The 12,093-nt window shown below is 45.3% G+C and overlaps 1 protein-coding gene across 1 annotated transcript in view; it reads right to left on the bottom strand.

Moving 5' to 3' along the window:
* PLPPR1 (phospholipid phosphatase related 1) overlaps window positions 1-12,093 on the bottom strand; it is a 78,267-nt gene that overhangs the window by 43,475 nt on the left and 22,699 nt on the right. The window contains exon 2 of the mRNA XM_056848001.1: window positions 40-228. Within this exon, the coding sequence (XP_056703979.1) occupies window positions 40-228 (189 nt within the window). The remainder of the gene's footprint in view (window positions 1-39; window positions 229-12,093) is intronic.

Genomic DNA, 12,093 nt, shown 5'->3' on the forward strand with positions numbered 1-12,093 from the left:
CCAAACTCTGAGTCGAGGTGCACGCTTCGGTCTACTTACAATTGCTGTCGGTGTGGCAGCCAGCACACAGTAGAGGACCAGCGGGGAAATGACGCTTTCATCCTCTGTTCCTGGGTAAGGTTTCATCAGATCTCCGTCCTGGCAAAAGAAGCCCTGGATGTGCACCTGGAACGTGTCCGTGCACTCGAAGTAGTAGGCGAGCAGGATGGTCCCAGCCATAATGACGAGCTGAAAATACAGCATGATCACACAGAAACGTTAGCAGCCATTCAGCAGTTCTGCCTGCCAGCCGCTCTGCGACAGCCCCCCTTCCATTATCGCCACCACCCTGACAGCGATCCCGATGTTAGCCAGTGCTTAGAATGTCTCTGCTCGGTTAACATCTGTTACATAAAGCTTTTGGGCACCCCCCCTCCCCCGTGAAAGTCTTTGATCAAATTGGGTCCGTGGCATTCCTTGCAAAAGGGATGGGAGCTTCAGTCTGCACTTTGTCAAAGGCATGCGGTAGTCACTGGCAGCGTGGATCGATGCAGATGGAATGGGGCATCCGAGGAGGGGGCTTCATCAGTTTTTTATACAACAACAAGAAGAACCAGACTGGAGTTTTTATTTCCCCAAGAAAGAGCAGTGTATGGAAGAGAAAGGCAAACAGAGTGCGCCAAATCCGGGCAAGACTGACTCAGCGATGCACACATAGTCAAAATGGGAATTTCTTAGAGAGGGTAGGCAGACTGTGACCCTAAAGCATCCTCCACTATTGTCTTCCTGCCCACCGGTAGCCACTCAGGCACTGTGTCCCATCAAGGATTCCACCTCTCACTTTGGAGCACCATTGTAAGGTGTAGGGGATGTGGTGCCCTCACAGGAGACCACCTGTGGTGGTGACTGAGACATCAGGCCTGGGGCCGGAGCACCATGCAGGTCTGCAGCTAGAACGGATAGCAAAATTTGGCTCCAAAACGTGCGCCTCTGAATCAGGTTACGCTATCCATTCAGTAGCTGTATGTCTTCATGATGCCACAGCCCTGGCCACAGCATTTCCACCTCCTGTGAGGGCACCACACCCCTGCCTACCTTCAAATGTCCTCAGTGGTGGAAGCTGGAATTCTCCCTGTGACACAACACATGTATCACCGCTCTCTCTCTCTCACTTCCATCCCATCTCACTATCTTTCTGTACTTGTGTTTTTCTAATGGCAATATGTGAAATGCCTTGTTTTCATGTCATGTCCTTGTGCAAACACTCATGGAAAGGCTGAGGAGAAGGTCACCACACCTAAAAAAGGATATTGCAGAGCTTGAGAAGGGGCAAAAAAGTGACCAAAATGATTAGGGGACTAGAGCAACTGCCCTATGAGGAGCGGTTAAAACGCTTAGGGCTGTTTAGCTTGGAAAGAAGGCGGCTGAGGGGAGACATGATAGAGGTCTATAAAATTATGCATGGTATGGAGAGAGTGGACAGGGTGAAGCTTTTCGCCCTTTCTCTAAATACCAGAATGCGGGGTCATGTGCTGAACCTGCAGGGTGAGAGATTCGAAACAGATAAAAGCAAGTATTTCTTCTTCCACAAATTGTGGAACTCCCTGCCCCAGGATGTGGTGATGGCTGCCAATTTGGAAGGCTTTAAAAGGGGAGTGGACATGTTCATGGAGGAGAGGGCTATTCATGGCTACTAGTAAAAATGGATACTAGTCATGATGCATACCTATTCTCTCCAGGATCAGAGGAGCAGGCCTATCATATTAGGTGCTTTGGAACACAGGGAGGATAATGCTGCTGCAGTGGTCTTGTTTGTGGGCTTCCTAGAGGCACCTGGTTGGCAACTGTGTGAACAGACTGCTGGACTTGATGGGCCTTGGTCTGATCCAGCATGGCTTTTCTGATGTTCTTATGACCAGCAGGGGCAGATCTATCTGCAGCAGGTTCTCTCCCATCCCCATTACACGGACATTTACATTCAGTTGCATCTGAAGAACACTCTGTGGTTGTTCTTTCAGCAGCAACCTGAGAATCCTTATATGATTTTTCTTTTGTGCACAGGAGCAAGGTGTCTTTGTATTGGAAAGGCAGCAACATCTATCCAATGATGCTGTTGGGAGATACAGCTCTTTGGCAAGGATGCTTACCAGTGCAATCCCAAACAGACTTACACCCTTCTAAGCACATTGACTTCAATGACTTTAGAAGCATGTAACTGTGTTTGGAACTGCATTGTAAGTAATAACATCAGGTATCTCTCCCTCCTGGGTGATCCAGAATAACCTCTTTGATTTTCTCATATACATTTTGGTGGAGCCTGGAATTAATCTATTTGTTTACTGATATATTACAATAATGCTGATTTTTTAATTCTGAATTTTTGCCCCACTCTTCCCCAAGGAACATAGGGGACAACCCCCTCCCTTAAGCACGTGTGGCAGGTTAGGCAAGGAGACAGGGACTGGCCAAAGGTTACCCAGTGAATTTCATGGCTGACTCGGGATCTGATCTCAGGTCTTGCTGATACCTCAATCACTATACCGAAGTGGCTTTCTGCCAGTTTACCTGAACCCCAGAATACATTTCTGGAACCTGAAACCGATCTGCACAAAACAGTTCCCTGTGTTAAATAAAGAGGGCACTCCCCCCCAAGGACAGTGTCATATTAAAAGTAAAGCAACAATGTGTCCTTAGAAATAGTGTAAGAAACGGTATAATACTAAATTAGAAGTGGAAAGGATCCCACTGCCCTCAAGTGGAAGAAAATGAGAACACACACAAACTAAAGCCCTGATCACTCCCACTGTAATGCAAGATTAATACACTCGCATGTTTCCAGCAAAAACAACATCCACCCATCCTTTCATTAAGCACAATAGTTACCCAACTTCGATTCTTTACCCTACTGGCAATATGTGAATAATCAATATGGAAAACTGAAATGGAGAAATGGCTTCCAGTGGGAATCTCAGCTGGCAAAGAGACCGGAAGTAGATACTACAGAAGTTGGGGCTTGTGAGAAACTGTGTAGAGCAGGGGTGTCAAACATAAGGCCCGGGGGCCGGATTCAGCCCCTTGAACACTCTTATCCAGCCGTGAGCCAGCCGAGGCAGCCATCCTCCTAGTCCCGATCTGGGCTGGCAAGGCGTGGCCTGGCCCGACCAAGTGATATTTATGTCATATCCAGCCCTCATAACAAATGAGTTCGACATCCCTGGCGTAGAGGGAACAGTGAATAAGATATTAGGGAATTCCCCTCTCTTGACCCAAATCTCTCTTTCCAGGATACCATAAACTTTCAGGGACTTGACTAGGGCTGTCGATTCGGTTTGTCGCGAACTGAAAAACAGCCGATTTTCCCCCGATTCGGCGTTTTTCAGTTCGGTTAGAACCGAATTCAAAAAAAGGCGGGAGAACGACAAACCGAACTTGGTGAGTTCGAGGGAACGGCAAATTTATTTGGGCGTTCCCCAAATCAGCATTTTCCTGCCTTTTTAAAGGTCTGCCTGGTCGCCTCGCGGGACTTCCTGCGGATTTTTTGGGGGGGTCAAAAAAAAAGAGCTCCGCCTCCACAGGAAGTCCTGTGAGGAGGCCGGGCGGACCTTTAAAAAGATCCAGCTGCCTCCCTCCTCCCCCTCCACCAACCCACTCTCCCGGGCAATCCTGGTCCAGACGGGGGCCAGGATCACTTTCCCTTCCCCCCCAATTCTCCCATCCATCTCCCGGGCGATCTCCCCCTTTGTCTCCCGGCGGGGACAGGATCACCTTCCCTTCTCCCCCCAATTCTCCCCCCTCTCCCAGGCGATCTCCCTTGGTGGGGGACAGGATAGCCTTCCCTTCCCCCCAATTTTCCCCTCCTCTCCCGGGTGATCTCCCCTGGCGGGGGACAGGATAGATTTCCCTTCCCCCCCAATTCTCTCCCCCCCAATCTCCCGGGCAATCCTGGATCTTTTTGAAAGATCCCCGCTCCCAGGCTTGGGTGCGGGGATCTTTTTAAAGAGCCACCCAGTCGACTCCCCGGGAGACCCAGGGACCTTGGGTGGGCGGCTCTTCAAAAAGATCCACGCACCCAGCTGACTCCCCGGGAGACCCAGGGACCTTGGGCGGGCGGCTCTTCAAAAAGATCCATGCTCCCAGGCTTGGGTGCGGGGATCTTTTTAAAGAACCATCCAGCCGACTCCCCGGGAGACCCAGGGAGACGGCCGGGTGAACCTCTTGGTCATTTAAGCAGGGGAGGTTTTGCCTTGGATTTGCCGCCCTCCAGATGCACATTTCCCCCAGCCAGATTCTCAAAACTCTGCATGGGGGCTTATTGTTGAGTTTTGAGAATTTGGCTGGGGGAAATGTGCATCTGGAGGGTGGCAAATAAAAAGCAAAACCTCCCATTGTTTCTCCTTTCCTATTTCTGCATGGGAGGTTTTGCCTTGGATTTGCCACCCTCCAGATGCACATTTCCCCCAGCCAGATTCTCAAAACTCAAATTATCAAAAAGGACAGGCTTCTCTATTGAACATAAAATAAAATATTTGGGTATTTGGTTAACCTCAAACAACCTTAATCTATTCAAAAATAACTATATTAAATTATGACAACAAATTGTTATCGATTTAAAAAATTGGCAAAAAATACCCCTATCATTATGGGGTAGAATTTCAGTAATTAAAATGATGGTATTACCTAAAATGCTATTTTTGTTTCAAAATTTACCAATTATAAAAGGGGCCCAAATATTTAAAATTTGGAAAAAAAGATATTTTAAATTTTTTATGGGGCAAAGAAAGACACAGAATAGCATATAATAATTTAATTGAATTAAAAGAAACAGGAGGTTTGGGGTTACCAGATTTGAGAATGTACTATGAGGCATCTTTTTTTGTTTGGTTAAAGACCTGGATTTTGTTAGAGAACCCCAAAATATTGGAAATAGAAGGTTTCAAAGGATATTCAAGTTATGTTTCCCCATATGTTAACAGTTGCTAGAACAAATTTTGCAAGAAACTGGAAAAGCAATAAATTCCCTCATTTAAATAACTGGTTCAACAAGGTTAAAGAAACCTATGCTTTAATTAAGCTGATGTACTATAATAACGATAAAAATACCGAAGAACTTGATGCTCGCTGGAATTCAACCATTTTAAGGATGGAGAAAGCATTATAATGCGTAAATTGTAGAGTGGGAGTGATGTAATAATAATGCGGATTTTAGTTAAATAGACAATTATTAGTTAAATAGAGTATTATTTGATTAAGTGCTATGGGTATTTTAGTTAATTTGTATCACCAGTATTGGATTTTTTTTTAAAAAATGTTATATCTCGTTTTTTCCCTTTTTCTTTTATTGTAAGATTAAATGTTTCTAATGATTTTTTAAAAAAAGATTAAGTGTGCGACTTCGATTGGTGGGGGAGGTTTTCTTTAAGGCATTAGCCTCGTTCTGGCGGTGGTTCCTTTTCTCTTCTGATGGCCTTTCCTAGGGAGTAGGATGGTTTTATTTGCTTGTTATGAATTGAGAGTGTTTTCTTTATCTTCTTAAAAATAACCTTCGTTTTACAAAACTAATGAGAGGAGCTGGGAGTGCAACTTTCTCAGGGAAGAACCGAAGGCCAGAGAGATAAGGCTTCGACAAAGAAAAGCTCTCAATCTTATTATTAAACAAACCACACCTTTCCAATTGGGAGTCTGAAAGGGCTATTGTCAGCATTTCAAACCTGGGCAAGAGGTTGCCAGTTGATACAATACTACCAACATGCAATTGGATCCTGAGTAACTTGCTACCTTAGGAATCCACCTCAAGAATCCTTTGATGATATGACACCATCTTTTTTTCTCCACGGTGTTTTGAACATTTGCATGATGTTCATGAGGGATGAGGTATTCGGTGTCTGACAGTCACTGAGTTCAGATTCCAAACTGTCTGAAGACTATCTAGCCATCTGTAAGTCTATGGTTCTCCTTCAAAGGCATTGATTACAGGTTCTACAGCTTCTACAGCAGGGGTCCCCAACCTTTTTGAGACTGTGGACACAATTGGAATTCTGACATGGCATGGTGGGCCCACCCACTTCCTAAAAACACTTGGCGGGCCTCAGAAAAGGTGTTGGCAGGCACCATGGCACCCACGGGCACCAGATTGGGAACCCCAGTTCTACAGGTTCTTTTCAAAACCTAGCAACAATTCATGGGGTAGGAATCCCCCAGAAGTCCAAGAGTGAGGAGGGGAGAAATAACCACAGAATGCATACATTATTTGTAGTGTTGCAAACTTCATTTTGGGAAATTCCTGGAGATATGGAGGTAGAGCCTGGTGAGGGCGGAGTTAGGGGAGAGGAGGGAGCTCAACAGGGATGTAATGCTATCAAGTCCACCCTCTGAAACTGCCAGGGTAACTGATCTCTGCAGTCTGGGGATCAGTTGTAACTGTAAAAGAGCCAGCGTGGTGCAGTGGTTAAGAGCGGTGGACTCTGATCTGGAGAACCGGGTTTGAGTCCCCACTCATCCACGTGAGCAGCGGAAGCTCATCTGGTGAACTGGATTTGTTTCCCCACTCCTCCACATGAAGCCAGCTGGATGACCTTAGGCTAGTCCCACTCTCTTAGCCTCACCTACCTCACAGGGTGTCTGGTGTGGGGAGGGGAAGGGAAGGTGATTGTAAGCCAGTTTGATTCTTCCTTAAGTGGCAGAGAAAGTCGGCATGTAAAAACCAACTCCTCCTCCTCCTCCTCCTCCTTCTTCTTCTTCAAAAACTCCAGACCTCACCTCAAGATTGGTAATCACGGTGGTTTGCGATAATCAATACCTGTGCCACGTAGTTGTGCCTGACATCACTTCAACAATCAGAAATGTGGTCAATGTATTGTTCAAACGAAGTATTACTCTGATCTGCTCTCTATATTCTGTGTTTTCTGTAGCGTGCTCAGTTCTTATCAGGGTATTGTGATGTTTTCCCCCCCTTTGGGGGTCATTTACAAACTAATGTTTTTCTGCATGCCTAGGTTTACCTTAGATATCAGCTATTTACATTATCCAGAAAAATACCTACCAGGTCATGTCACAGCATCCTGACCTAGATACCCCAGGCTAGCCCAATTTTATCAGATATCAAAAACTGATCAGGATCAGCCCCAGTTAATACTTGGAAGGGAGACCACCAAGGAAGCCCAGGGTTGCTACACAGAGCCAGGCAAAGGATCGGAAACCACGTCTGAATGTCTCTTGCCTTGAAAACCCTACAGGGGTTGCCATATGAAAGCTCGACTTGATGTCACATTCCACCACCATGTCACACAAATCCATCAAAGTGCTGCAAACTTTTTTTTAACCAGTAAAGGATTACAGTCTTGCCTGGGTACAATAATTTTAGGGTTTTCGTAGACTCAAGGCCTGTAGCTCCAAAATGTCTAAAGAATTTTCACTAAATTCACTATGTTGTTTCCTTATAACCATGGTGCTCAGGTCACATTACAGACTTCTCCCCCCCTTTCATCTGAAAACAAGTGCAGAGCATTAGCCTGACCTTGAGCTCCATATATCCATGTTTCTACTTAAACCCCAAGAAGATCTACCAAAGCTTAAGCAGCAGGGGGCACAAAGGCTTTGTCAGATTTTCCATGGACAAACAATGCCGTTAGAAGAATGTTATTATATTTGCTGCATGCATTTTCCTTCTCTCTCAAGATTATTTAATTTCCCAAACAAGGGCTGGAATGCCATTTAATCCTCTCGCGGTGGCTAGATTTATTGTTCGGCATAGCGACCCCACATTCTTCGGATAATGCCTTCTCGTCGTTTAGAAAAAGGAAGGTTAAACGTGACATTTGAAACCAGAGGCCACAGCTCACGGATAGAAAGCACAGAAATGCAAGTTAACAGGGGGGCTTTCTGACTAAAAGGAAAGAAACACTTCAGAAGAAGAAGAAGAATTGGTTTTTATACCCTGATTTTCTCTACCTTTTAAGGAGACTCAAACCAGCTTACAATTGCCTTCCCTTCCTCTCCCCACAACAGACACCTTGTGAGGAAGGTGGAGCTGAGTTTGGAGAAAACAGTGAATCACCCAAGGTCACCCAGCTGGCTTCATATGCAGGAGTGAAGAAACCAACCTGGTTCACCAGATTAGAGTCCACTGTTCATGTGGAGGAGTGGGGAATCAAGCCCGGTTCACCAGATTAGAGTCCACTGCTCTTAACCACTACACCATGCTGGCTCTCACAACCCACCCTGCTCAGCAAGGTTTGAAGCTTCCCTCCAGCCTAAAAGAACCTTCTTCCAACTTCAGTCGCTTGATCACTTAAGTTAGAGGAAAGCTTGAATGTGGAAGAATTCAAGCCTTCCTCCAACTTCCTCCAAGAATTCAAGCCTTCCTCCAACTTAAGTGATTATGCTACTGAGCCACTCCATCTCCATGGAGCCCACAGGAAGCAGGGATCAGTACGCCCCACCTCCCTATCCATACTGCTTTGTGTCATATCCACACACCCCCATCCTCTGGAGTTTGGAGAAGGCGGGCCGCATGGATGCGTCTTAGATCTGCACTGCTCCCCTTCTCTGGAGTCTGGCTAAGGCAGGAGGCGAGGATTTGTCTCAGATCAGAGTCCAGAGAAGGGGGGTGCCATGGAAATACTTGCTTTTGTCCATATTGCTTGCTCATACATCTTATATATTGTTAAGAATTATTGGCCTGGTTCAGATAACACTTTCTTCTGCTTTTTCCCTACATTAGGCTTGCCAATTCTAGCTTGGGAAATTCCTGGAGATCTGTGGGTGAAACCTGGGGAGTTTAGAGTTTGGAGAGGGGTGAGAGCTCAGAGGGGATTTGATGCCATAAAGCTAACTTCCAAAACTGCCATTTCCTCCAGGGGAACTGAGTTCTGAAATCTGGAGATAAACTGAAATTCGGGGAAGACTCTACACCCCACCTGCACAATGGCAACCCTATCCTATACACAAGTGGAGGAGCAAGGTTACATCTTTTTACATTGCGCATTATCCCACCTTTGACTCTTCCGGCCATTCAAGCATGGGAGTGACATTTGAATGTAATGCGTGCTCACACAATCCAGTGCACATCAACCCAATCTGTATATATATTCAGTGAAAGATAAAAGCTCTGGGTTGTCTCCTGGCAACCCTCTTAAGGCAGGAAATTAAGCGAATACTTCCTGTAGAAAATGGATTGGGTGAAAATACTGTGATGGTGAATGCTTTTTGATGCTACGGCTCTGGTCAGCAACTAGTTAAATGTTTTTTCTGGAGCAACAAATTCTTAAAATAATTGAGTCCTGTGAATGTTATTTATGATCCACCTTCTGTAAAGCAAACTGTGGGAAGCTTGTCAGCAGGGGGCATTCAAGTTCCATCCAATCTAAATCCAACACTGGCATGGAAATAATGTGCAAAGAACAACATCAGTAGGAGTTAGAAGCTATCCTTGCTGTTCTAAAATCTGTATCAATATGCCCCTCTTTTTCAGTGTCACTGCCTTAAAATGAAAATCAGATTTCAATTGCTACAAGTTAAAACTATACTGGCAGTGATTTCCTACCAAGCAAATATGCCCAGTTTAACTTTCATACAATGCCACCCTAACCAGAGTTATACACCAAATTAAGTTAAGCATCAAATTCACTGTATGAAGTGGCTGACTCTAGTCAGCCTGCTAACCTCTCTCGCCCTGGGAACGTCCCCTTGCACAGTGGTGTTGCTACGACACCTCTTTTGGTGCCATAGCCTCGCTATTCTCAGTGGGGCGTCTTTTCCTTTTTTCTATTTTTTGTTTTGTTTTTTTTACATTCCTTTTTTACATCCATGGCTGCTGGGAAGCCTGTGAGGGGTGGCGTGGTGTGGGTGCATCACTCCCAGCTGCCACTGAAATACCCCCCGTCAGGAAAGGGCTGCCCATCCAAATTTTGAGAGTGGCACCCATCACTTCAATAAATCCCCCAGTACACAAGCAACATTCTTCCTCTTCTAATACTTCTTTGCTTTGGATATTCCACTCTTCAACATGGTATCTGATCTTGTGAGGTTTGCTGTTTCATGGAGAGAGCCTGACAGGCCATGCAGTCCTGCAAGACATCCGCAGTGAGGCAGAATATGCGATATTCATTATTTCCCAAAGAATGTTCCCCCCCCCCCGGTTCTGTACCAAGACTCCACTAACAGAGAACCATAATATCATATGAAGATGTGTTTTTGACTGTTGGTCCATAGATATTTTTTTTTTGGAAAAGTGCTAGAGTGCCCACCATGTCACTTCTGTGTTTTTTTACCGGAAGTGACATAAGTGCACCAGCACAATGCTGGCAAACCAGTCCCTCTCACTTCCTCCCAGGGATTGCTGGCGACGACCTGGCAACCCTAGGTGGCAGAGGAAGGTTTTTCTCTCTCAACAAAAGTCTGAATGATTGCATGCAATAAGTGTGACCCACAGAAACTAACAGAAGCCTTTCTGCAATGAGCCTGCTCCTAGCTGCAGCATCCGGCCTGCTCAGTTTACATAGCTCAGCACTCAGTTGGTTTCTTGGAGTGAGACCAAGAATGAGGGGGTACTCTACCTATATTAGGACTGACTGGATCTGGGGAGGACACATACTGATGACCAGAATATTTTAGTAACCATTGGCAATTTCTTAATTTAACTGTGTGCTTCATAGTTGAGTAGTTCAGCTATGTAATAATTTCGTTCTGTCACCAGCAAACCTTGATGAGTTTTCCATATTATAAGCCTCTACTTTTTCTTTTGCAGAGCAAAATCACCAGAAGGAGGCTGGACACCACAGCATAAAAGTGAAAGAAATGCCCTTTTCCCAAACATTTTTTTTATTTCCCTGAGAGCCATGAAATGCTGACTGATGACATTTCACTGTACAAATGGCCCATAAAAACTATTAAATCTGTCTGGAGCTCTAAAGGCATCTTAACTTAATGACCATTTTCACTTTTCTTGGAACTGTTGAGAAAATCCATTTTTCACACGATCCTGACCATCATAAGCATCTGGTTTAGTAAAGTCACATATCTTCCCAAGATTTCCTGGTAGCAGTTCAAGAGGGTTGAACTGAGAGTAGTGGACAGATCTTGCAAGTCTCTTTTACCCCTTAAGGAACTTTTTTCTCAAACCCATTCACAGAAGGTCTCAATACTGGTTCAGGCTGTCCCATGTGCATAGTAGGGTAGGGCTGATTCTTGGTTTCTGCAACTGTTCAGCTTGCCTCATTCCCAGACATGGTCATGATGCAGACATAGAGGTCAAACAAGCAAATATCCTCATTTGCCCATGCAAGGAAGCTGTTGAAATCACTTCCCAAATTTCCAGGAATTTCCCAAACCTGAGTTAGCAACCCTAGAGATCCAATAAGGTGTAGGAAAGCCAGGATTGGTGCTTTGCTTTGTGGAAGATGCAAATGGGGGCCAGGAAATCCAGTTCCTGGACCTTGGCAGCTACTCAATGATGCCTGCTCTGATGTTGACACTAGGGGGGGGTGCATTTGGCTAAAGCCAAACTAAAAAACCCTGAAAAACCCTAAAAAACCTTTTTGGAATTTTTCGGGTTTTATTTTACTGGTAAAAAATGGTGGCAATTAAAGGGAGCTGAAAAAGTAGGTTCCGAATAATGCCAATTTTTTGGCATTACTCAGGTCTGCTTTGGCCCCATCACCATTTTCCCCTCCCCCTCCCTCCTTATTTGCCTGCTGGCTGAGTCCTCGCCACCATTGCCTCTGAAGTTCAGAGACAACATAAGTTATTGTACTTGCTTCGTTTCTCTTCCTCTCATAAAAACCCTTTAATGATATCATCAGCTACCACAAAACGAAATTTTATATTTTTTCCCCTTCACTGCTGAGTTCCATCTGTAAAGGTAAAAGGTAAAGGTCCCCTGTGCAAGCACTGGGTCATTCCTGACCCATGGGTGACGTCACATCCCGACGTTTCCTAGGCAGACTTTTGTTTACGGGGTGGTTTGCCAGTGCCTTCCCCAGTCGTCTTCCCTTTACCCCCAGCAAGCTGGGTACTCATTTGACTGACCTCAGAAGGATGGAAGGCTGAGTCAACCTTGAGCCGGCTACCTGAAACCGTTGGGATTGAACTCAGCTCGTGAGCAGAGCTTAGACTGCA

Source organism: Euleptes europaea, chromosome 4 (assembly GCF_029931775.1).
Source record: "Euleptes europaea isolate rEulEur1 chromosome 4, rEulEur1.hap1, whole genome shotgun sequence".
Taxonomy (NCBI): Eukaryota; Metazoa; Chordata; class Lepidosauria; order Squamata; family Sphaerodactylidae; genus Euleptes; species Euleptes europaea.